We start from the raw sequence: 27,741 nt of genomic DNA on the forward strand, positions 1-27,741 counted from the left end.
GCTAAGCCAGACAGCAGGTTTGCTCCAGCAGAATCTGAACCTGGGTGTCCAGCAGAATCTGAACCTGGGTGTGAATAAGAGACACCCGGTGAAGAGGGAGGGCTGCAATCTGCGTGGTGGTATCTAAGTGCCTATGAACTCCAGACGTTGGGTTTGAATAGAGGAGGATTTCGCCATGTTCACTGTAATGCCCAACTGATGAAACAGGGAGAGTACGGTGTGAATGTTGTCCAATAGCTGATGCCTTGTAGGGGCCGTCAGGAACCAATTGTCCAAATAGGTAAAAACCTGGATTCTCTGCAGCCGGAAATGAGCTGCCACCACCGCCATGCATTTGGTGAACACCCGGGGGGGCTGACGTGAGACCAAAGGGCAGGACCCTGAACTGAAAATGATTGGCTCCCAGGCAAAAGCGGAGAAACCTCCTGGACCATCGACCATCGAGCCTTCTTTATATGGCAGTACACGTCTTGGAGGTCCCCTAAGCACATCCAGTTGTTGCTGAGCAAGAGGGGCACAATAGACTGCATGGTGACCATATGAAACTGACTTCAGTACGAACCGGCTCATGCGGCTGAGGTCCAAAATAGGATGTAGGTCTCCTGTTCTCTTTGGAACTAAACAGTGGGAATAAGTTTCGGATCTCTTCTGCCCTGCGAGGACCTCAGTTTCTGAAGAAGGTTCACAACCTCCTGTAGGGCCAACTCTTCCTGACTGGGTGGCACACCTGGAAGGGTTCTGAATTCCAGGGGAACTTCCAAAAAGGGAATGTAATAGCCCCTGGGTATAACTAGCACCCACCGATAATTTGTAATGCTTGCTTGCCCAGGCTAGAGTGTGCAAAGATAACAGACCCTCGACTGCCTCCAGGAAGGACAGTCTAGCAACATCTCCGGGACGCTTCAAAGGTTTCTCCGAGAAGGGTTCCCTGGAACCTTGATTTTGCAGGCCTCCACTGCCCCTAGGGTGACATCTACCATTGAAACCTCTTCCCAGTCCTCTGGAAGAGGAATCCTCCTGAACATCCTGGAAGGAAGACTGGACTTTCTGAAACCACATTTTCTTACTCCCCTTATGGGTCTTAAAAAGGACCTCTGGTGGGCAAAAAACCTGATCCCAATGGCCGACAAAGACTTCCCCTCCTGTTCACTGCAGGTTAACATCTCTTTCACAGTGGGACCAAAGAGTGGAACCATCAAAGGGGGTGTTAAATGAGGTCTTGAAGGCCTCTGCAAACCAGCTCAGGAGCAGCCAGGCATGATGTCTAATGACAATGCCTGAGCCCGCTGCCCATGAAGATCCCTTCCACAGTGTTGGAGATTAGCCGTATGGACGAATTCACAACTGAATGAAGGGTTGATCGCTTCAGAGAAACTACCTTGAATACCTCCTCAGACATGAACCCAGAAAGGGAAGTAGACATCTCTTATCAAATCCCTCTGAAGAAGACAGGTGAAATGTGCAAGATAGTTTAATGCTCGCAGGCTAAAGGCAGCAGAGGCAAACACCCGCTTTCCAAATCTGTCCAGAGCTCTCAATTCATGATTGGGAGGGTGGACAGAACTCTGCTCTGCCAATTCCTTTTTGGTGGCAGCAGCCACCACAATAGCATCAACCGGGACAGCTTTGGACCAAAAGGTTTTATCTGCTGGGGGACTGAGAAACTTGTCCGCTTTCTTTGGCAATGGCTCCACAGTATCTGGCTCCTTCTAAGCCCTGCTTTGCCACGAGATAAATAAGAGGATCAGCAAGGGGGGGGGGGGGGAGACACCCAAAAGGTACATAGATCCATACCGAAAGCCTCCAGAAATACGGCTTCCTCAGAGGATGGGGATTGGGCAGACCAACCGCCTTTGGCCTTGGGGATCTCTAGTAGGTCTCCAAAGATGTCCTCCGGCAGTGATCTCTGGGACCCGTCCCCTTCATCAGCATCTAGATCCTCAGTTAGGGACTCCATAGGGGAGTTGAGATGTCTCCTCTTACATGTCCTCTTCCTGGGTACTTCCTCTGCTGGAAGACTCAGAAGAGGAGGGGACCCCTGAGGGGGAGGCAGCTCCTGCAGGCTAGGTCAGACGGGCTGACTGAGCAGAATGACCCAGGCCGCTCAGATACGGAGGCTGGGTAGGATAGCCATGTGTGGGGGGCAGCAACTCTGATTGCAGAGAAGGATCTTTTAGCAGCCCGGAAAGCAGGACTGGAGGAGGTCCCATCTCCCTCTCCCTCTGATAAAACCTTAGCAGAAGATAAGGTAGACCCCCCCCCCCCAGGCCTCCTGCTCCACTGGACAGCACCAGACCGGAGCTATCGATAGATGAGGTGCCCAGGGGAAGAGACAAGTCAAAAAACAGTCTGAATCTAACCCTATGGACCACAGGTAGACAGCCCTGACCGGAGGTATGGTCTGTCCCAGGGGGACCCGAACAGTACCAACCACTGATCCCGCTAGGGAAGGACTCAAACTGGGCCCCAGGACTCCCCGAGCCTCCGGCCCGCTTGACAGCCCCTGAGAATCCAAGCCACTGGTCGGATGAGGAGTGGTTAAATCAGAAGTGGGAGATTGGATCCCCGACCTGTGGGCCAGAGAAACTAGAAGCCTCAACTCCATCTGAGCTTTCAGAAAGGCCCGCATCTCCCTGTCCATATCCACAGGAAGGGCACTCCCGGAAGATCAGGAGGATATGGAGGACCTGCTGGTAGAGCCGTGCCTGGAGCCTGAGCATCTCTTGTGCTCCCTAGAGTGAGACATACTAGAAGACAGGACCTGCACGGAGGACAAAGGATCCAAAGACAGATCCTCCACTACAATCGGCACCAGCACAATTCAGATCAGACCAATCAGAGCCGAAAACAAGGGCTCCAAAAATAACCCTCAGATCTCTCTGATCTGAAAGGGGTGGATCCATGGGCATGGCTCCTGTCCTCAGATCCGAAGTTCTAGAGTCTGGCACCCTGGATCTGGGAGAGGCAGCCAAAGTCGGATCTGAAGGCTTTGGATCCGAACCCTTTGATCCAGGAGTAGACTCCCTGGATGTTCTGGGACCCAAAGCTCTCTGATCCGAAACTGCTCTGCTGGAGCCGGACTTTGGTTCAAACAACCTGGGATGTTTGGATGGGGCTTCCTCCACAGGAATCCTCTTTCTAGCCCCCGAGGAGCCCGCCTTGGCCGGGGAACCAGTGACCAAGGGGCCTCCTTTGACCAAACCTTTAATGAGCAATTTGTTATGACAGTCAACCAAGGCTCTAGGATTGAAGGCAGCACAAATGCTGCACTCCACCTCAAGGTGGTCACCACCAAGACAATACAAACACTCGTCGTGCGAGTCGGAAATAGGAATTTTCCAACCATACGAGGAGCACCTTTTAAAACCCAATGGTTTATCTGACATAAGTAACCCAAGAGAAAATGCTTTATCAAAGTCAAGACGAGCCAAAGATCAGCAAACCTAAAGAAGACCGTCCGAAATACTCAACGACCACTTACTACTACTAAAAAAACTAACTAGGCCAATACAGTATACAAGAAACACAACAAACCCAGAAAAAAAGGCACCAAAAAAGTTCAAAAACCAACTGGGAGGGGATATCAAGGGTAGGATAACTATCACCAACTCTAAGACGATGGAAAAACCCAACAAAAAATTATCCCAAAATACACTTGCAACAAATGAAGAGCTGAGCAATCTGAGTCTGACTGAAGCGGCAAATGATCTCAGGGAGTGGAGGGCAACAGAGCATTATGGGAGGGGAAGAGCTGGAGCTAAGCTGTCTGTGTATGCCAGCTCGGATCAGACAGCGGATCCAAGACCCTAAATGTGAGGAATGGTGACTAGATAACAGATGCCTCAGCAGACTAACTCTAAACACCCGTTGCACCACCTTCCATTTTGGTTCCCAGTAATAGGGGTGGTATCCAAAAGTCTGGCGAGATCTTGGGCCAACACCTGCCTCGAGGACCTCACCGGATTCCAGAGGTGCAGCTTGGATGTTGGGCCTAACTTTAACCTTCTTCCTTGGCAGCTTGTCAGAGCTTCCCGCTCTGCCTCACATCCCAGACCCAAGTGACGAAGTTGCTGATTTCTCTAAATAGAGATTTAGAACCGACAAACAGCTTCTCAGGGTTTTGGGGACAAAGAATTGGCAAATCCCAAGACTTGTACTCATGAGCTACCCCTAAGCAGAACAAACACTTATTGTGCATGTCCTTGTATGGAATTTGTCTTCCACAAGCGTACTGACCCTTCCTAGATGACATGCGTCTGAAACAGGTAAAGAAGCAAAAAACTCACAAGGGTACTTATCTGAATGGGGACAGCCTGAAACGAATGTAGAGAATGGATGGACGAAATCGAACACCAGATAACTGGAGCTGGCGATCAGTTGGCTGAAATGCACTGCTGCAGAAAAGTTATTTGGGTACATGCAGACATTACAGATATAGCTCGCATTAGTTGATGGCTCTGACATGCAATGTCACATACTCATGCATTCAAGACTTTGGTATACTGACCAGATATCCGATACTGCAAGCAGCAACTCCCTAAAGTAAAGAATACTGCAACATGAGACTAGGACATCTAGAGAATACGGTCCCTGATCTAATCTAAAACATAACAGCAAGGCAAAGGCAGGCTTACAACGTTTGGTGAGTCCTTTTTCTTCGGTAGCCACTGCGCAGTACTCTGCTGCATCTGAAACTGACTGCACCCCTTAAATGCTCAACTGACTTAAGCAGTCTCTCATACTCCAGATGTTTCAACTGTCTTATTTTAAAATAATCAGCTGTTTGAGAGTTCTTTTCCCCGTCAATCTGTTCAAATAATCACAAAGCAACCAGGAACATTCCAATGACATCACTTACTGATCAGCTGATTCTCCAAACAGTTTGTACTTTAGAATCTCCCTCACAAACATGTACAATTAGAAATGTATCAAAACACAGAACCTTTAAACATTTTGTAACAGGGAAATACTCACCATTTTAAAAACTTGCATGCCAACATGTCTAATTGTGAAAGTGTATACAATACAAGTTAACCTGAGAATATACACAAATCACCTGCCAGACATGCTAACAGATTAGTGTTTTAATTTTCTTCACACAGCCCATTACTGCTACAACTCCACATACCATCTGAAATGTTGAATTGGGTACCACATCACACAAATTACTGAAACAGGCTAGCTTATCAGCATTATGCCTATACGACAGCACTACAAAAACCTGAAAGCCCAAAATCTTTAAAGTTCAAAATACTGAATCTCATATCGAAAACACACAGGATACCAGCACTTACAATATTCCAGCACAAGTACATACAGACACATTACCTTTCAACTATAACCAGGGGGCAAGCCCCCTGCCCCCCCCAAACCCCCTTTAATATATCAACTCAGATTGCACTTCACTACAATAAGTGCAATCTCGGATTTGATATATTTAAGTTTAAGGGGTCTGGGGCACAAAGCCCTCCACATGAGGGCTGCAGGGGGGCTTTCCCCACTGCTTATACTTGAAGAGTAATTTGGCTTGTCTTTTGTTTCTGTATGTACTTGTGCTGAATACTTAAGTGCTGGTATCCTGTGTGTTTTCAGTATTACGAGTTTCAGTATTTTTAACTTTAAAGATTTTGGTCTCGGGATTTTGGGCTTTCAGGATTTTGTAGCACTCCTGTCTATACAAAACACACAAGGATTTAACAGACAGAGGTCTACATAGCTGCATAAAAAGGTGATCCAAGTGATAGAGTAAAGAAACAAGGATGAGGTGAAGTATTTAGCAAGAGGCAGGAAAACAAACAAAACAACAAACAAGGTACGGACAACAATGGCACAAGCTAAACAATAATCAACAGAAATAGTCAAGAGTGAAAACAGACTAAGGTATAGGACAAAAAAGGAAGGGGGGAGCAGATCTGACAAACCTGAATAAAAATAGTGGACGTGATGGAAGAGTGGGAAAGTAGCAAATGAATACTTCAATTCAGTCTTCACTGTCCTGTCACTCTTTAGTATACCTCTCACCTCTTGCTTTCATTTGTAGAGAGCAGTGGACAACCATCAGCAAAGAAAGAGGACTGATTTTTCTAACCGGACAAAGTCCTCAAAAATCTGGCCAGTGTGCTAGAAGGTCCCCTAACCAAGATTCCCAACCAATCACTGGTCAATATGAAATTGCCCAAGGTGAGGGAGACTACCTGCAGTACTCCCAGTACAGAAAAGGGGAAGGGAAGTGGCATAAAAAATCCAGAGAACTGAGGCCTAATATCAGTATCAAAGAACATTGTGAAAAGTATCCTGAAGAAAAGGTTAGTTACTTCCCAAAGGACCACAAATCAGCAAGACTTTTAACTCAGACTAGAAATAAGACTAAGGAATTAAGACTACTTCATAGTTAAATGCCAGTACATACAGGGCCTGTGGCAAGGCAAACCCCATGAAACAAAGAACAGATTATCTTCAACAAAGTTGGCAACAGTATTGCAGGATGAGACAGCAGTCTAAGGAAGGATTTGGAAAAACAGACTATAGACCAAAACATAGAATCAGGGCAGGGATTCAGTGTATACAAATGCAAAGTAATGCACCTTGGCCACAGCAATCATGGTGTGAAATATCAGATGAGGAGAGAGGAACTGACAGCAACAAAAAGATCTGGAGTACAGATTACACCTGGAATAGACTAAACAATCAGAAGAGATACCGGAAGCAGCAATCAGAACACTCATTGCAATGCTGGAGGGTCACAGAATGGTATCAGATTACTGGAAGGAGTCAAAAGAAAAGCTGCTAGAATAATGCAATGGATGGAAAACAAATAGTACAACATGGATTAAAGGAGTTAAAAGTGCTTTTAACCAAAACAAACAGAAAAGACAAGGGAGCAAGATATGGCTGCACTAGACCTTGGAAGAGAGATATAAAGGGTTGCAATGAACAGAAAACAGAGGTGGAAATGGACAGAATAGGAGAGACTGACTTTCACCGATTTGCTTAAATACTACACGAGAATGGTTATGGACACAAGGACTGGATGAACACACTGACAGGTTTGTGAAAAGGCAAGGGGGAAGACAGGAACTGGGAGTACAAGGCTTAAAAAAATTAAAAGAAATGTTAAATAGCCTTAATGGCTCCTACTGCTCTCAAAAAAGGTAATTCATTTTATCCATTTTTTTCACTTGCTCAGCTACTGCATTAACTGTTTAACCTGACAAAATAAATGGAAACATGATGGAAGTTAGACTTCCTGCCAACTGAATTATTCTACAATCCTCACGTCCTGCACTTATCGCACATTATGTCACTTGCTACATCTTACAAATGTCTGAATGTCCTCACTTAGCTCTGCAAAGTATTTACCATCCATAAACAAGCTTTTCTAGAAAGAGCTATGCTATCAAGTAAAAGTATTTTTTTTTTTTTTTTTAAACCCACTTGGGTTATGAATACTACTACCACAATACAATGCAATACACTATTAAACATGGATCCTTCTGTTTCCGCCTACCTGCAGTATGTCATGTACAGCACTGCATGCCTCCTCCTTGTTGGCAGCCACTATTACACCCTTTCCAGCTGCAAGACCACTGGCCTTCACCACCAATGCAGGAAAGCTGGCACTAAAAAAAAAAAAAATATACAAACATGGACACTACAGTTAACCATGTAGCTATCCAAATTACTATGTCACTTTTCACATATGCACTCAAAATACTTACAAAAAAATTCAGCCAAGGTCAAAAAGTCCAAACCAGCTCTGCAGGCAAAAAAGGATTAACCAGAAAAGGGAAGCAAGAAGTATGGGAATAAAATATTTTGAACAAATAGGAGTAATGTAGAAAAAATGCGGGACACTGGGGTACTGGAAAAAGGAAGAACACATGCAAAAGTTTGGCATCTAGCAAATAACATTGAATTCTTTCCATGATTTTATGAAGTGGGTGTGGGAATAAGCAAGCTATCTACAAAACTCACTTCATTCTTTGCGCAAGTAGATTTAAAGGATTCTGCAGGGCATGCCACTGAATTTCCTGGATGGTCTTAGAGACGGACAAAAACGGCATGTTCATGCTCCAGAGCAAACTTGTTTCTGCACACTTGGCACCAAAGAGACAAAAGACATAACAGATACGTTGCATCTGGGACTTCACCAAGACGAATGACATTATGACGCAAGAGAGATAAGTGGGGAAATTACACGGAATGGTCCCAGTATGGCGACATGGGTGAAAAATAGCTAAAAGACTGGAAGCACAGTGGGGGAACAGCTACCCAACACAATAACCCCAGTGAAATGCAGCAGGATTCAGTGCTTGAACAAGTCTGATTCAGCATATTTCACTGGCTAAACAGGGGGAAAAAAAGGCAGTGTTACCATAATGCAGACCACAGCTGCAAATTATGGAGACCACCTTTAGTGATATTTACAACTGCTGGTGAAATAAGCAAATTAGTGGCATCATTTACTGTGAAAATATGGAGAGATGAAAATTGGTGGCATTCAGAAAAAATGTGTCAAGTGGGGTGGGACTACAATGACAAAGTAAACAAGGTCCTGGGTTATGACTCCCAAGAGAAATTGTCCACAGCAATAAGAAAGGGGCAGTGGACCAAACCAAAGGATGCTAAAATACAGAGTTAAACACAATGGACTACCAATGCTCTAAGCAAACTCAAACCACAAGGACATTAAAGAAATATCTGGAATATGACATTGCATTCTAACAGCAAAGAAAGTTGCAAGGAAAGGCTGAATTGTAAAGGGAAAATTCAGATTTGTAGGCATGTACAGCAAAAAAGTGGAATGGAAATGAGAAATGGACAACACTAATAGACGCACGTGGAATTGAGTTTGAGGCAATACAAAGAAAACTCAGTTGTCCCTTGAGGTCTCTGACTTTTTCCCCTCACAAACTGAGCATTGCAGGCACTAAATGAAAGAGTTTCACACTTTCACACTTCACACCCTTCAGAAAATGCATACCAATGTGAAAGCATGTTTTTAGCAACTGTTTAAGCATAAAAGAGCAACATCTAAAATGTCCCTGAATTTGAGCCTTTGTCCCCTTTATTTATTGTCTGTCTCAGACTCTAGCTAAAAAGTTGAGGGATATGCAAAGAATGTTGAAGGTGAAGTTGCCGAGTGGTGCTAGTTTCAAGAGGGATTTAAAAAATATTTCATGGCAAGGGTGGTAGTACAACACTACAAGGCACATTCAGAAGAAGCTGTAGAATTTAAGAGAACAAAAGGCATCAATGATACATTGGTGAGATGAAACAGGTAAGAGGACAGTAAGGTTTACTAATGATAAACAGTACTGACCTCAAACTTTGTCCTAAGCCACATAGTAGCATATCTGATGAGAACCAATTACAATGACCCATAATGTGATCAAGGACAAAGTACACTCATAGTAGGTACTAAATACAGTATACACTAATTTCATCAGATGATGTTTAGGAGTTCCCATGCTTAAAGCGCTCCCAACTTGTCCAGGGCATTCTGGCACTAGTCTGTGTTCCTTATTTTATCTTAGATTTGCACTGGTTCATTCTCCAAACAATCCTCATCATCCCTACATATCTGCATATTTTTTTGTACCCTACAGTCTTGATTTACAATATTGCTTGCCCAAATTTGATCAGCCCAGTCACCAATAAACAGCCCTTTGAGTATTTTTTTTTTTAATTTTAGGGAGATAAAAAAAACAATACAAAAACACCATACATCTAGAAACCTAATTTCAGAAAAACACTCATTCAGTAGAGGGCCACAGCAAAGTGAAACTTGACCTAGCGTAATTAAATTTAGATAGCACACAATATGTTTTTATTACAGGCTGTTCAACCTCAAGCTATCAGACTCTTTATGAAAGATTACTGGTATTGACAGAAAGAGGAAAACAGTGCCTTGAGGTATACTCCTATATAATGGCTTTTGACACCTTACTTAGTCAATCAAATCATATTAAAACTGTGGCCTAGGTGGTAATTCTTATTAGGATTGGATCGCAGCCACATCAAAAGTGCAGTCTGTTATAACAGAGTATTAAATCATCCTATGGAAAAAAGTAAAGCTAGAGTCTCCCACAGGATTAAATTCTGGGACCAATAAAGTTTTTTTTTTTTTTTTTTTTTTTTTTTGAGATTTCCCATTTCAACAAAATATCGTGTCTGCAAGTAAGCAGATGCAGTAATTAATAAACCTGAAGGCTTGTCTGCTCTGGATGCCTACTTAAATTTAATTAAGACTTTATCTAAAAATAAGAGTTTAAGATTCAACAGAAATAAAAGTAAGGCAGTACTATGTTTAAGGCCATATTACAGTTAAATTTGGACAAGAGGAGCTAGAAATAGTGGACTGTATACGAGACTTCAGTACAATAACCAGAACAGTATTTACATTCAATCATACACCTGATGTAAAAAAAAAGAGCAATGACACAAATTTAATATTCAGGACAATTGGAGTCAAGAGGTGACTCCATATGAAGTACACTGGTACAATAACAAGCAAGGCCAATAACTGAACACATTGTCATCCAATGCTAGCTGTGGATATTCTAGTGCCATTCAAAGAAAATTTAAAGAAAAATAATGATTAAAGTACGGATTAAGGACAAAGGTAAAAAAATAAATGCATTGAAGTATAATTAGAGAGTAGTTAGAAGCAAACTGTCTTGCTTTTAAGGCACTGAGAAAATAGAGTAGACCTTGAATTGATAAGGGATGAAAAGTACCCTAGTTAACAGAGGATGCAAATCGGCATACAAGATTAATATCAGGGTCATCAATTCACACTTCTCAAAAAAATGAGATAGCATTTTCAGGAGATGAAATTGAATTATACCAGTTTTTTGTTTATGTAATTTTCAGTCTGCACTATATTCTCAAAATGCAACATTAAAGCAAACTCTGTCTGGAATACTCAAAGCACACTGGCAGTATTAGCAAATATGACAAGCAATACAGGTTGTGGTAACCAACTTAGGCCTAAAATACGGAATTCCATGAAAATCCTGTGTTTTTCACTATTTACACAGTCCAAATTAGAGATTTACCAGTGCACTTCCCTAGAAAAAAAAAAGTAAAAATGTAGTCTTATTATTAAATCTATAAGGAAACGTAGTTCACAATCAATATCTCATTTACATAATAAAATTACCAGATGTAGAGTTAAACATTGGTTCTTTACACTAAGTTTAAATTAGATAAATACTCTGCAGATAAATGTTTTTTTAAATGAACAAACCTATTGCTTTTAATTAAAGTGTTTTTACTGAAGCAAAAAACTGAGAAACTATGACAAGACTTAAACAGCAACAACTGCATGCAAGCAGAGTCTGCCAAACATTAATGTGCTCTTGTAAGTTGTTGGTTGGAAATACATATTTAGAAAATGTCATGTAGAACATGAAAGTAATAGCTTATCAGAATGACTGCCTTATCGACTATATCATGGAATGAGAAAGGCCTTATAGCTGTGGACAAGAATCAAAGCATATTGAATTATATTACATATAGGGTACAAATGGCGATGTTAACTTGGAGAGACATGAGCATATGAATTTGGCAAATAAAGAACTTCAGAATAAATATTCACAATAAATAATCGCAGTATCATGGACAAAGGGCAGGCAGGGTAACCATATTGATTGTGAGAAATGTTGCAACAGGGACAGAAGAGGAGAAAGAATGATAGATTTGTGGCAAGAGAGAAGGAAGAGTTCACTGGCACGTATTTATATTCCACCTGAAGCTACTTTTAAAAGGATCTTAAGAGAATTATGGAAGCACCACTTATCTTTCAGTAGGGATATTAATAGGTGGGGACTGGGAACTACTCTGCAACAGGGAGGAAGATGAAGCTACAGAAGTAACAGCAAAGGATGGAGGGATGACAAATGACCACGTACAATCAGGGAAGTCTCCAAGAATAGCTGGCATTCCCAGGGAAGTCTAAAATGTTAATCTGGAAATCTTTAACAATATTTTAAAATGAGTAGTACCATCTTGGAGGAAAGCTGTGGTGGGCTTTACTACCCAAAAGGGGTAAAGTCCCTTCACATGCAGTTTCAAATAAACCTTTACTGGAAAAGCCCACTCAAGACACTGACACAACTTGTTACGAGGGAAATGTTAGCTTTTTTTTGCTTTTATATTTTGTACTGTTTTGTCTTATTTTGTATATTGTGATTTATTTTCTTTTTACACTTTACTTGTATTCTGATTTTATTTGGATATTTAGACTAGGACAAAGACCTCAGCTGCATCTCTTGCGAGTCACAGAAATTTAGTTTTTTTTCCCCCACCCACTGACCAAGATTGGTGGTGTGTTTCTAAATTCAATTGTCTTTCTTGTTGCCTGTCCCTTATGCTAATTTGACCACACATCTCCTTTCCTTCTCCTCTTTCATTGGCTATTGTGACTTAGCACAAAATCATAATTTTGTGAAATCACTCCCCTTCCAACTATTTAAATTTATTGGCCATCCCAAAGTTTTCCATAGAACAAGAATACTAAGTGCCCACACCCTTCCAATCTCTCTTGTGCACTTAAAATTAGTGGCTCTCAACTTACTTAGCTAAAGCGCAAGTTATTCCCTCTTTCGTATCAAAATGCATAGTGTATACTTCAGTAGCCGTGGTAGTGCAGTGGTAGCGTTGTCGCCCCACAGCAAGAGGTTCTCCCGTTTGATTCTCAGCTGGAGCGTCTTCTGTGTGGAGTCTGCATGTCCACCCCGCGGTCGAGGGGCGTTCGAAAGACGTGTGAATGGGCGTGCCTTCGTTGAAGGTTGGGCGTCGGGCTAACACCTCTGCACCATAAAAACAGACTGCCAATGATTAGCGGACCGGAGTTCCACTGTGGAGACCCCTAAATGGGAAAAGCCAAAAGAAAAACAGTACTTCAGTTAAGACAGCAACCCTTTTTTTTCATTTTACCCTTAAAATCTGCAATAGCTGCTCCAAGACCACCAACTAGAGTGCCCCCATTCTGCCTCTCAGTAGTCATCTTGGGATTAGCGCTTCTGTTTTGCTCCTGGTAAGAGAAGGAACATAGGGACAGGAACATAGGGACAAGACTGATCACCAGAAAGCCTAATAACTGCTTCATAGGTGCCAGCTTATAATTTGTGCTTGTATTTGCTCCCGGTGAGAGGAGGAGCAGAGTGGATTGATTCCTGGTGGTTTCTGGTTGGGCAGTGTCTGTTTGACCTTCCTGACTGGTCTGGGTGCTATTCAAGATATCTACTAGGAAAAAGCTACAAGTCTATAGACTCTTCCATTATCTGGGAGAGGACTGTGGATCATCAAACAGCCTGTGGCCTGCTTCTCATCATGGGAATGATGCTACTGTTTTGCTTCTGTTGAGAGAAAGAGCAGAGGAGCATTGTAACCCAGCAGCATAAAGCTGGGGTGAGACCAGCACTAGTAGCAACCAGGCAGTAGCCATTCACATAACTCTCCTCTCAAATTTTGACAAGCTAATGCTTTCTTTTCAGCAAGTATTGCTCGATTTACATCTAACTTCAGAATATCTACTTAAATACTTCATCCATAAATCAACAAGGTATACTAATAATTTTCCCACAAATTAGTTTGGCAGTGGCTTGTACAGACATCTGGAGTTTACATTTCTTCTACAAAAGTACCATTGAAATTTCACCAACATCTAGCTGTACACAGGACAACTAGTTTGCAATGACAAGCACTGACCCCAAAGCTGTAAACCAGATACTCATGGCATTACTTAATATGCTCACTCCAACTGTCTAATCAATGAAAAAGGTCAGTTGCCATGGATATAAACTTTCACAATTTCAGTTACCAGCTTGGTGAATATGGGCATCCTGACGCAATGTAGAAATTCTCTCATGTTTACTAACAACCAATTCTTAAACTGATATGGTATGAGAGATGTATTTACACAATGTCATTGGAGGCAAAGCTCTCACATAAAAGCACTCCTAGAGTCAATAATGTTGTCCGTAGTACACACGCTGCACCCATCACACACAATTCAAAGACACATACCCACATATTCCTTCAGCCCCAAATGCACTCTTTCAAAACATCCACATCAACACATCCACACATCTCTTGAAGCTTTTACTTTTAAGCCCATAAGAGAAGCCACCACACAATCCAACACCGTGGTCATTGGAAGCTCCACTGTGACACAATGTCCCTGTCACCAGGTTAAGGAGAAAGGCATGGTCAGCTGCTTATCAGAGGCCAGGAACCTCCACATTACACTTACACTCAGGTCACTGGACCACAAGTAGCAGTATGACTCCTAGTCCATGAGAGTGTAAATGACTAGATATGTACCTCCCTAGACTACAGAGACACATCATGGAGCTCTCAGAATGCATGTTCCAGGCTGGTATGAGCGTAGCACTGAGCAGAACAAAACCACTCCCTAGAAGCTATCCTCATCCTAGAGAATACCGATGTCAGTGTGGTCAGAGACATGGTTTAAAGCTGCACAGAACACACCAACAGTGCTAGGTTATAATACTTTCCACACATTTAGACCAGCTACTACATAGACAGGGGCTAAAGGTGGAGGTGTCTCTATTTACATCAAAAATAAGTATACCTCAAGGTTGGTCAAACAGGACAATGCACCTGAGCTTCAAGTTCAAATTACCACAGGCAAAACTATAGGTCCCCCTCTACAACCCAGGAAACCCATACCATATTTAAAACTTATTGGAAACACACCATCCACCCCAATATCATATTCATGGGTGACTAATCACCCTATTAATGAGTAATCCTATATGACAAACGTACAGGCACAGAGAATCTTGGGTTTTGTAAAAAAAAAAAAAAAAAAAAAAAAAAAACTCCCTGGACCACACTGTATACCAAGGGTGCAAGCAACTTGGTCCTCACTGACATGGTATTTATTAATGAGACAAACATTGACTCATCTGAAAATATTTAAAATACAGGAACATCTGATTGCAATACTAATGAGGTAATGTATGTGGCAATTTGTATTGTCCAGTATTTTACATTGCAAAAACTGGAGAAAAAAAAAAGATTAAAGGTTAGAATTTACCGGCATTGATATGCCTTAAAAATAAACAGACTGTACAAATGCACTAGCCAGGCACTCAAATTTACTGAAATTACTGCACTCTCATTTTTGTATTTTGGAAAAGGTTGATCGTGATCCAAGGGGAGGTGTAACTGGTCAGCTTTTTTGGAATCTACAGGTATGCTGACAGGTGTTACTTAATGCAACACAGTCACCAGGGTATTAAGAGAATATCGCTTAGCAGTTTACCAAGTTTCAGAGCGGGCAAACTATGAACTTTTGTTGGGTAATTTTTATATTTAACGTGTTTAACATTTATTGGTTGCTTTATTACACTGAAGTATATTATTTTGATACAATAGAACTCTTAATGAATGTACATTTAATTCTTAATTTGGAATTTATGTTTTTGATTGGTTAACTTGCTATTTAAAAGGCTTACAAACTTGGGGCCTTTTAGTCTGATGAAATTCCACTATAATAAAGGAACGCAAGTGCTCACAACACATACTATTTTGAGTTTATTTTGGGTTTGAGTTATTCTTTTGTACCTTTACTTACCGATAGATTGAGGTTAAGCAGAAAAAGGGGGAGTCCTGCATCTGCTTGTATTTGCAGACTCCAGTTCACCACCAGTACTTTTTTTATTGAAATCTAGAAGATGCAAGTGTTGGTCCATGTGTTTATGCCATTGAATCCTTAGGTGTAACCTGGCAAGAGAAATCATGAGAATCATAGATGCCATGGACCCCGGAATCCTGAAGTCAGAGAAACTTCAGAAGATCGGGAAGGTTCCCAAATAAAAGTCCACCTTCTAACGGCATTAAAAAAAAAAAAAAAAAAAGCTTTTTTGCAGCACAGTATGCATAAAGAAGTTCTAGAAAGGCAATCCTATATGATGGTATCAAAGAGGATTTTTTAATGCTTATCTAGAATTCCAAGTTGGTTAGACGAGATGAAACCATTAAGAACTCTCGACATCTGGCAGACTCTGCAAAGATAAATTGTCTAAAGGACAACTGTGAATGCCATTCAATCTGCAATGAGCTACAACGTTGAAAACATCCTGGAGCAGTAGATAACCTAAAGGATAATGCAGAGAATGGTGTGCGACCCAGACATACAATTTGAGAAGTGCCCTGAAGGCTTTGGCTAAGAGAAGACTGCTATGCATTTTTCAGGTCCAGTGTCACCATAAAACTTCCCTGGGGATTGGGGAATGAGATTCAGACTCTGAAGGGTCAACATCCTGAATTTTGGAACCTCCACAGAAAGATTTAGGAAGGAAAGATCCAGAACTGGTCTACAAAAAAAAAAACTCTTTGGTACCAGAAACATTGTGGAATAGAAGAATTTGCCCTTCGATTTAAACAGTGGTTCTACTTTAACTAGGGTGAGCAAGTGTTGAAGAAAGAGGAAAACATTTTGTTTGGTTTGGAGGGTAGGGAGGAACACCCCTGAAAGGATGTGTTTTAATCCACTGCCAATTGTACCCCTCTTGAACCACTTAACTCCAGTGAGTGTCACAATCTGTTGCCAAGAGGGAAATGTACAGACCCAGCTGACAGAGGTTTTGAGAGAGGAGACAAGACGAGAGGGAAAGGGAGGAAAGGTGCTCACATAATCACACTGAGGTTGTACATTGTCCCCTTTTTTGGGAAGGATAGTAGTTTCCCCATTGTTCCTCTCTTGCCATTTCTTGTGATCTGTTTAGCCTAAGAAGGCAGGCATTGCCCCTGTTACCACTATGACTCATAGTACATATGGGTGTCAACAACTTGACATGTACCTTCCCTGGACTACATGGAGAGACATGATGCCCTCAGACCATTCCCAGACAGCTATAACCCTAACATTGAGCAGCATAATACCTTCAAGGATGATGCCACAATATTAACAAAACTTCAATAATCTGCTTCGTTTTTGGTTTCCTGGGATGATCTGCATCTGTCCTTTCTAGAGTTTCAGTTATTGACAAAGACATTGCCCACATCCACTGTGCCTTTTTTTAGCAAATGCCAATCTGGTAAAGCTACCAACACAATAAAGCAAGAAAATGGAAAACATGAAGGTGTTATTAAACAATGCTAGGAGCCTAAACAAGAAACTCCACTCCCTACAAGCCATACTCACCCTGAAGTTCAGACATCTATATAACAGACAGTTTAAAACTGAGGCTGTCTGGCTCTCTAATGCCTTCTACATGTTTAGACCAGCTACTGCACTAGAGAGAAAAAAGGGTGGAAGCGTCTCAGTCTATTGTAAATTGACTTGCATCAAGGCTGGTAAAGCAGAAATTGCACTGCAGCCTCTTCATGTCCAAAAAAAAAAACAAACAGAAAGGTCCTGTACCATACATTACCTAGCTACAGAACTCCTCCTGTGACTCGAAAGCCATAATGCCCATCTACAGGAACTGTAATTACTCAGTATTAAGCCAAGACCATTTTCCTAGCTGGTCTAAATCAGCCAGCTGTAGACTGAAACCTACACCAAAACTAAACTAGTGTACCATCACAAATTAGAGGTCCTTATCAATATAAATACCCAAGAACAATTAGAGTACCCACTAGGGGAATCCCCCTTGATCTTGTCCTTAACCAGTATCGTTGCATCTTGCAACATCCCTTGCATACCTTTGTCACGTGGCAGGTCTTACCATAAAGCATTCTCCTTTGAAACAAAATTGAAACCACAGAGCCCCTTCCAGCCTGGGCACATTTGTGCATTTCCAAGACAAACTACCTACTACTAAGTGATACATCTGCAAGCTTCAAATCCCCAACAGACCCAGTTAACTCTACTGAATAAGTGCAAATGTACATCACCACACTATACTAGCATGGAAACAGCTAATAGATGCAGTTGCACTCTGTAGGGACAAGAGCAGGGCAAATCTTGAAAACAACCCTGCCCCATGTTGAAATATCAATAAGCTTTAAAATAAAATGGAGAACTGTGACCAAAAGGAAGAGAATTTTTACCAAAAGAATGAGAGCCCTCTTTACTAAAATAAAGCTCAGGTGCTTAAAATCCACCAAAGCCAGGTTTGTGGTCAAAATACCCACCCAAGCCAAAGACAATCACAAGGTCTTGAGTTACATTCGTGATCTCAGAGGCACATAGCAGCAATGTGGTGAGCAGATTGTAAATTACCACCTACACAGAGACTGAAGGTGTAGCAAACCTAGTATCCAATAAATTAATCTCAGACTCTATTCCTCTCTCTCTTCCATCTGTCCCACAAGATATACCTGAAAGAGGTTTTCCCTCCAGCTATCGCACACACAAAGTCTTAAAATCATTATCAAAAGCTAGAAATACTAAATATCCTTGGATGCATCTTAACAGCATGAAGCACAACTTAGCCACCCCACTACCACTTTTCATTCTCAGCCTCCATACAAGTTGTGTACTAAGCAAATGGGGAATAGCTAAGGGGGAGGACCCAGGCAATCACAGACCCTCATGTCTGACCCAATCATATGCAAAGCTATGGAAAGAATCATCATGGAACTAATCAATAAGGACATATGGAACGTCCAAACACTGGACCCATTTCAGTTTGGATTCAAGGGCAGGCTATGCTTACTCAACCTGGTGGACTTTTTAAAAAGATCACCATTGCGATCAATGAAAGTAAAATGGTACACATTGCATACCTTCACCTAGTCAAAGCTTTTTAACACAAATCTCCATTCACACATAGTACAAAAGCTAAAACTTGGAACACTTGCATCCCCCTCTAGATTTACAAGTAGCTCATGAACTGGAAATAGGACAGTAAAACAGGAGAAGCTACCTTCATAAACAGACCAGTCACCAGTGACGCCCCAAGGGTTTGGTGCTTTGACCTCTCCTGTTTTGAGAACTACTTCTCTGAAGTAAAAGCCAACACACCAAAGGGTTTTGGCTGAGAGGCTGCAGATGACTGCAAGCAAAGACTAGTCAACAAAATTCCCATATGACTTGGCCATCCTGCAGGAAGGTTTTCCCAAACTAGTGCCACAGCCACTGACCAAAACTAAATGCCAAAAAATGCATTACTGAAGTCATCTAACCCACAGAACTACCATACTGTTAATACACCCCCAAGAGTTACTCAGGGTACAGGAACTTGTGGTCAGTGACCCACCTTTCAACTGTGTCTCAACTGTTGTAAGAAAGTTCCTCACAAAAACAAACTATGTCCTACGCGAGCCACCTCAAAGCCCTATATCCCTGTAGTGTCTGGTACAAACTGATGAATAGCAGTGTCTGGCCTACTAAGGTCCCTGGGATCCCACTCAAATGGTCCTGTTGCACATCTGCAAAACAAATAGCATCAGAATTACCTGATCTAGGGATCCAAGCCTCATCCGCAGCATAAACCGAACATGTTAAGAGGGACAGGTATACGTCTTGGACACTACTTCTGCTGCAATGGGTTTCCAATCCATGTGAAGCAAAGGTCTTTCCTAACCCAATTCAAGCATAGCTTGGAACAGTGGATGGGGAAACAGAAGTCTACCCCAGTCTGGCTGCTGTCTCCAGTAGACAGAGGCAGCCTCTAAAAGCTTGACCACCCATGCCCAAGACTACACAAACCCCATAAAGTTACCCTAGGGTATCAAAATTTACTTGAGCCTCTTTATGCCAGAGTAAAATAGCCTCTTAGCATATCTGTTCAAACACATGCAAATGGAACACCAACAAAGATACTTTACTAAAAGGATACAAGGCCTAAAGAATGTCTTGCAAGGATCACATCAAAACCCTGCCACTATACTCTGTATCCTACAGAACTGCTAAGAGGCGACCTATGTCTGACATACAAGGCATCTAATGACACAGTACTGATGAACCTATTGCACATCAACAAGTCAAATGCAGACAAAAGTAAAAAAAAATACTCAGTCCAGGGATTGGAGCCTCTTCTGCATCAACAGAAGTTTGAAGGGACAGCTACAGCTTGCAAAGGATACTAGTGCTCTGGAATTGACACCATCTATGTAAAACAAAGCTCATCTGTCCATTTTCAGGTACAAGTTGAATCTATGGAAGTGTAACAGAAAATATACAATTGCCCACTGTACTACTAATAGACAGCGGCAGCTCCTAAATGCCTTATCCCAACCATGGATCCTCTCAAAATTATCTATGCTATGATCCCAAGGTTCTCACTGGGGTAATTTAATCGACAATAGGATGAGTAAGGCCATTCTAACACCAAATAGGATAGGTTAATTCAAACACCAAAAAGGAAACTGGCTAGGTTTAAAATGGCCCACAATGGCATCTACCCTAGTACATGCCTATGAATCTAAGAGTGCTTGCTCTGTCTCTTGGGTGCGAAAGAGGATCTGGGAGGTTTGTAATAGGGGAGGCTGAAAAAAAAATCAAACTCCCTTAATTAACTTCCCTCCCTCCAATTGTTTGAAGACTGCAGTAGCAGAAGAGCAGAATAAAACCTTTTCTAAAGCTGAATTCAATATTTCAAACTTTACATCATTAGAAAACCTTTGATTTCATAACCAGACATACCGCCTCAAAACAGCAGCAGAAGCAGAAGCCCTAATACAGTGTCTGCACAATCAAATACTTCTTAAGGCACATTTAGATAACCTGTGAAATCTTAGAACAAAATTTAGATGGGCACTACCTTCAGGGGAAAGAATAGCAGCTAGGTCTCACAGACTGGTTACACAATTTACACAAGCTTCCACATATCGGTCTGACAGTTAAAAATTCTTTACACAGAAGTGGGAAAAAGTACTCTAAATTTTCCCCTATTTATCCACTAGAGGAGGACTGGATAACACCAGGAGCTTGTTCCTTGATGGGATACATGTTTATATTGCTGCAGTGTGATGTGAGATGGGAGAAAAGTGCTTGTTAAGTTTGTGAAACTTTATAAATCCTTCCTTCTTGGAGACTGAGGGCTGAAAATCAAGAGTTTTTACAAGCAGGATTATAAACATCCTCAAAGTCCGGCAGTAGAGGAGGAAAAGGTGTAGAATGAGGCACATCACGACATTATATCTCTTCAGTTCTTGGTGATCATACATTTGCTCCCATAAAAAAAAACAAAACAAAAATTTCACCCATGTAATCTGAGAAAAAAATTCCTCCAGAGGAACAGTCTTGCACAAGAGTTTTGGGCTTTTGAATCTATAGAAGATTCTTCAAGAATATTCTGACTGACCTGAACAAGTACTGTATTCTGTGTACCAGGACTGACCATCAATTTTTTGGCTAAGAAAATATTTTCTTATTAAATATGATGTCTTTAGAGGAACGTTTAAACTTGTGTTTTGTTCTTTAAAAGGATTTTAAGTTACTGACCTGAAGGATAAATATCTGGTACGTCAAGGCATCTTCCCCGAAACATCCCTCAACATCATTAATTATGTTTCCATGCCACAGTAAGGCTAGTTTGCCCACCTCCAAATCAGACATTGAAAGACCCAAAGAGGACATGGCTAACCTCAGGTTCATGACAGCTAAAAGGGGTACAAAAGATGAAGCCAAAGAGTTATGGTGTGACTGCTGGCTACTACAGTCACCCACAAGCGACGGAGGCTGTGCCTGAGGAGACAAAAGGCCTCTCTGGTAATCTTTTCCTTTCTAAAAAACAATGGAAGTCAGAAAAGTAGAAGCAGGTATGAATCCATGCTGTAAACCAAGGGGGAGCTTCAGATACAAAAGTGCTGGAAGGAGTTGGTCATAAGGTAAGTTGTCAGTTTTACACAAACAGCACATTTACACCTTCACACACAACTCCCAAAACACTAATGCATAAGCAGCACACAATTACTGTCCGAAAACCCTTTTAAATAAAATTAGTCTGACAGAAAATGACAGGCAAGTTATCATAGCATAAACACAAGCAAGATTTCACTCATAGGACTCCTTGCCCAAAACACTTACCCCTCATGAAACTTTATACACAAGAAAGATTACATTAGTACATTTCCCATAAAATATGCCTCCAAGTCAGCTGAAGCTAAACATAGCGATCCCCGATAGGAAACTACCAATACTGGAGAAATAGTGGGTTTAACGGGTTAGAACCACTAAACACTTCTATCAAAGAATATAGACTCATTTTTCTGAGAAATGGTTACCCAAAACAGACTTATTTGCCAGAAAGGAGTTTGTGCCAGCTGCTGTTCTTATGAAACCTCTGAGCTGCTTCTTCATGAGGCGAAGTAGTACTAACGATTTTCCACAATGACTGATTTTCCCATGACAGGGCTGACCAATCAGCAGTCTGAGCAGAAGTGAGGAAGGGAGCTAGAGCTTTTGGAAGCTGGCCAGTTGTCTCTTGGGCAAGACAACTTATATAGCCTAAATGCTACTACTGCAATGAGAATGATGAACATATATAAAAATTGATCAGTGGAGGTTAGAAAAAGAGTGGAAAAAGAGTGGAGAAGCAATTTACAAAGGAACAAAAGAAGACATATGTAAGGTTCACGAGTATGCAAAAAATTCCAGCCGGTTTATGACTTTGCTTGACATGTTTGCATAGGTATTTTTATACCCCAAGCAGACATACGAGAACTTTTTCTTAGTAGATAGCTAATGCTAGAGGCCTGATGGGAAAGAGGAAAATGGGAACGTTTTTTTTTTTTTTTTTTGGGGGTGAGTTGGCAGATTAAAAAAATCTCTAGAGTAATCGGTCAGAAAAGTTGAGGAACAAATGGCTAAGAAAACATTATCTGAACTGCCTAGACATATTGAGACATTACCAGGTTTACTGGCTGCTAAAAGGAGTTGCTAGAAAAAAATAAATCAAATCCTAAACCAACAACTGCTAAAAGTACCGAGTAGTATAAAGGACATAAATGGACTAGAAGTGGGATCTTTAGAAAAACAGAGATTATATTACATAGAAATGAATGGAATTTGTGGAGCAACACATGCAGAATCAGTGTTTATACCACATTATCGAAAGATGAAAATAGCGAACGCTATTTCATCAGCCCCTAAACATGAAAATATCGAACATTCAGAACAGCCAATTTTTTCCCATGGAAAAAATTTGCTGCTCCGAAACACACACAACACAAGCACAAACAAACAGCAACCACACACATACACTTAAATTCCTACATCTAATGCTACACTAAACTAAACGTACACTATCTACCCACTTACCTTAACCCAAACCCTAAGGTCCGTCACCACTGCCCACTCACCTAACCCACGCCCTAACTCACTTAACCCACCCCTAACCCTAACATACAAACAATTGCACACTTACCTGAACCCAACCCATAACTTTCCACCACAGCACTAAGAATAGCGAAGCCACAGAAAAGACCAACCGCAGCTTCGCTATTCTTGGTGTTCGCTGAATAGTGTTAGATATGAGAACATTCAAAGTTTTAATACTTTGATGTTCTGATATAGACCCACAGAATCACGCTCCGGAAAATGAGTGAGGTTTAAGGAAAGGCAAGAATTGAGAAGTAATGTAACACGGTGGAGTGAATGACAATTGAAAAAATTTATGTAATGCATAATGCATATAAAACCAAATACTTTTGTTTTCTATTAATGAATCATTGCCTAGGTCTTAAGTGACAATTTGATAAAAATGTTTAATGTCTTGGATAAAATCACAGACTTAATCTACTTAATAATTTGGTTAAATAAGAGGTACTACATTATATAATTTTATTTAAAATACACAAGTTATATATTATTATGACAGCTACTAAGTAGGGCAGGACCAGCTTGAATGTCACACTGATGGGGGAAGGGATGTGAATTTAACATGTGTACCAATAACACTGTTTTACAGCACAATAAATCACTTCCATGCCCGATTTTATATATATATATATATATATATATATATATATATATATATATATATATATTTATTTATTTATTTATATTTATTTAGAAAGCCTGTGAGGAAATTACTCTATTTTTGTTTTACTTTGATAGCTTGTCTGTGTACTTAAAGGATTTTCGACTGGAAACAGACTGCCTGCCTTGGATTACTTTCGAATACTTAGTAATGCTGTACAATTATATATTTTCTATTATTTTTTGTTTTGTTTTGACTTGAGACAAATTTACGTTCGCTACTTCTAGTACCATTGTCTGATCTGATTAATATACAGTGATTAACTAGAAATATATGGACTGAAAATCTTCCACACAGAAGTTTTACACCGTTTTGTTTTTGGACCCACTACACTTTAGTGGGTTGTTTTGAGACTTCGGGGATAACACGGAGATTACTTGTTTTTAATAAAAAATTCAAGTACCAGTTTAATTTCACTGTCACGAAAGGCTCTCTTATTGAAGTCTTCAAAATTTCACAAGTCTTTGAAAGATGCTGAGCCCCTAAGCTGCATTCTATGCTCACAACTGCTGCACTTAAATCCTCTGAATTTAATACTGCCCAAAATCCAACAAATCCAACACTGTCACCACAAATAAAGCGTTTGTCATTGGCCTTTTTTTTTAATGCATAAAAAAAATTTAAAGTAGCAATTCTCTGCCTAAAAACGTGCAGAACAAAGCCACTAGGGAGGGAGAGGGGAAGGTCATCAGATTGTGGAAATACTATTGAAATATAAAAGAGAAGAACTGGTGCAAAAACAAGACAGCATTCACGAGACAGGATCCACAAAATTCAAATTAACGCACTTTATTAGAACAAGCGTTTTTGCCTCTGCTCATACAGAAGCTTCATCAGAAAACAGGAACAGGCGCCAAGAATTCCCAAGTTTTGAAGCCCATCCTAGGCAACATGATGTCACTTCCTTGGAAACCCACAACTTAACTAATTAAAGTAGGAATATAAAAATACAAGTTAACAAATGTATATATTAAAAATGCAAATAAGCAAGTATATATATATTTTTTAAAATTGTGTGTAAGCACAATCATAAACATACAAAGCCAGCATGTCTGACAATTAAAAACCAGACAAAACGACCCTAAGGTGAACCCCCACATGTAAATAACAGATCCTATATAAAAAAAAGACAAGTAAGTCAAGTCTAAAAGTTACTAACTTAACAGTAAAATGCACCAATGTGCTCATTCTAAGAAACCGTCACTTTGAAAAGTAGAAGTAAATATTGTTTACCAAGCAATAATATATTGAAACTAAAAAATATATATTTTTATCAATGAATTAGTTTATTCTATTTTGTTTTCCAAATATCCTATCTCAAATAACTTCTATACTTTAAGATAGAAGAAATATTGCAACACTCATTCAGTCCAGGTTCAGAAAAGGCATCCAGTAAGATTTGCCACTCCAGTTCCCTTGTTTCTAAAAGAAGGGACTGGGGGCCACCTCTGATCCCCATGATGACATGGTCGATCCCCATAAAATGGAAGCTGTGCCCGATGTGGCTAAGAATGTGTTTTGATAGTGCATTGTCACATCTCTTGTTTTTAATTGCATAACTGTGCTGATAAATGCGGTCCCGTAACCTACGGTCAGTCTTCCCTATATAAAACACAAGGCAGCAGTCACAGAGAGCAATATAAACAACTGATTTTGTGTTGCAATTTATCTTGTGGTTAATAGTGTATTTCTTATCCCTGATGGTGAACGAATGAGAAGTTATGTACCTACCATAACGTTCCATGTTAGTTGTCTTCTCTCGCCTTCTTTCTTGCTTGATGGGTTCGGAGCCGATCCTCGGCTCCGACTCGGCACTTTGCTAAGCTCGAGAGTCACTTACCAGCTCGAGGCAGCCCCATATCCCATGATGCAAGGCGGTAAGTACCCAGATCTCGTTTGTCTATAGGCAATAACACCTAGCATAAAAAACTTCCCAAAAGGAAGAAAGAAGGCAGAGAAAAAGCCTGAAGGAAGGGTTATGAAGACCAGAACTGTATGGTCTTAAGAAGCACTCTTCCATGTAGGGAGAAAAAGGTCTGTCCAGGCTAGGGGGAAGGAGGGTGGGTCGCAAGAAAGAAGGCGAGAGAAGACAACTAACATGGAACGTTATGGTAGGTACATAACTTCTCAATGTTAAGTTGTCAATCTCGCCTTCATTCTTGCTTGATGGGACCGCGTCCCTAGCACCTCTATCCTGGGTGGCTCAATGGAACAGACTCTTGAGAACTGTAGAGCCAAAACTGGCTCTATCCCTAGAGGCCAAATCCAATTTGTAATGAGAAACAAAGGTATGAGGAGTGGCCCAAGTGGCTGCTGCACAAATAGTGTCTAATGGAAGTCTAGCCTGAAAGGCTGTGGAAGTGGCTAAGCTTCTGGTTGAATGCGCTTTAGATTTCGAGCACAGCTGTTTTCCCCTGAGCTGATAGATTTCAGAGATGACAGAAGAAAGCCATCTAGATAAGGTCACTTGAGACAGGAAGGCCTTTTTTGTTATCAGCATAAGAAATAAAGAGCTGATCGGATTTCCTGAATTGTTTTGTTCTGTCCAAATAATATCTAAGTTGGCGGTGAACATCAAGATAATGTAATTTTTGTTCCGATCTGTTTGAGTAATTTGGGAAAAATACAGGAAGGTCAACAGACTGATTCAAATTACTCTTTGAGGCGACCTTAGGCAAAAAGGTCGGATTAGTTCTCAAGGATACCCTGTCTTTGTGGAAGACCAAATAAGGGGGACGAACAGAGAGAGCATGAAGTTCAGACACTCTCCTAGCCGAAGTAATAGCAACCAGGAAGAGTGTTTTCCATGAAAGAAATTTCAGGGAACAAGAAACAGCTGGCTCGAAGGGAGGAAGAATCAAGGATGTCAGCACTAAATTTAGGGCCCATTGAGGAGGAGGACTCCTGACTGGAGGTTTCAGGAGAAAGATTCCGTTTAAGAAGGCTCTACAAAGCCTGTGGGACATAATGTTGTGATCTGCGAACCAGACATGAAAGTTCGAGATAGCAGCCAACTGAACGTTGACCATGGAAGAAGAGCCCGCGTGAAAGATTTCCGCTAAGAAATCCAAAACTGCTTGAACTGGAGCAGTAAAGGGATCAATATTTTTAGCTTTTGCCCAACAAGAAAAGCGTTTCCATTTGCTGGTATAAATCCTTCTAGTAGAGGATTTTAGGGAAGCTACTATGATATCCCTAACAGGATTAGAGATCATAGGAAGCCTGGCTAAGGAAGGAAGTGGAGCAACCATGCTGTGAGGTTGAGAGAAGGGATAGACCGGTGCAGCTGACCCGATTGGTGAATCAGAAGGTCTGGTACTGGGTCCAGATGCCACGGCTGCACCAAAAGGTGACTATGGAGGAACAGAAACCAAATTTGTCGAGGCCAATAGGGAGCAATGAGAATCATTTTGGCTCTCAAAACGGAGGCTTTCTGGAGAACTTGTGGAATCAGTGGAAAGGGAGGAAAGGCATAAAGAAGTCCCTGGGGCCAATCCTGGGTTAGAGCGTCTCTGGGGGGATGGCCTGGCAGTGGGAAGAGAGAAAAGAAGTCTGGGCATTTGCTGTTTTGGGGCGTAGCAAAAAGATCGCAACATGGGCGGCCCCATTCTAGAAAAATCTCTTCCACTATAGATTGTTTGAGAGACCACTCGTGAGGCATGAGAATAGCTCTGCTCAATCTGTCCGCTAGAATGTTGGTTTTCCCAGGGATATGCGTTGCTACCAGGAACCGATGAGAGGAGATCACCCATTGCCAAAGTCTGAGAGCTTCTCGACACAAGGGGTAGGACTTGGTTCCGCCCTGTTTGTTGATATACCATACTACAGA

General features: G+C 41.2%; 1 protein-coding gene across 1 annotated transcript in view; it reads right to left on the reverse strand.

Moving 5' to 3' along the window:
- GART (phosphoribosylglycinamide formyltransferase, phosphoribosylglycinamide synthetase, phosphoribosylaminoimidazole synthetase) overlaps positions 1-27,741 on the reverse strand; it is a 1,783,038-nt gene that overhangs the window by 1,122,191 nt on the left and 633,106 nt on the right. The window contains exon 5 of the mRNA XM_044072949.1: positions 7,508-7,619. Within this exon, the coding sequence (XP_043928884.1) occupies positions 7,508-7,619 (112 nt within the window). The remainder of the gene's footprint in view (positions 1-7,507; positions 7,620-27,741) is intronic.

Source organism: Protopterus annectens, chromosome 5.part1 (genome assembly GCF_019279795.1).
Source record: "Protopterus annectens isolate FY-2018-M chromosome 5.part1, PAN1.0, whole genome shotgun sequence".
NCBI lineage: Eukaryota > Metazoa > Chordata > Ceratodontiformes > Protopteridae > Protopterus > Protopterus annectens.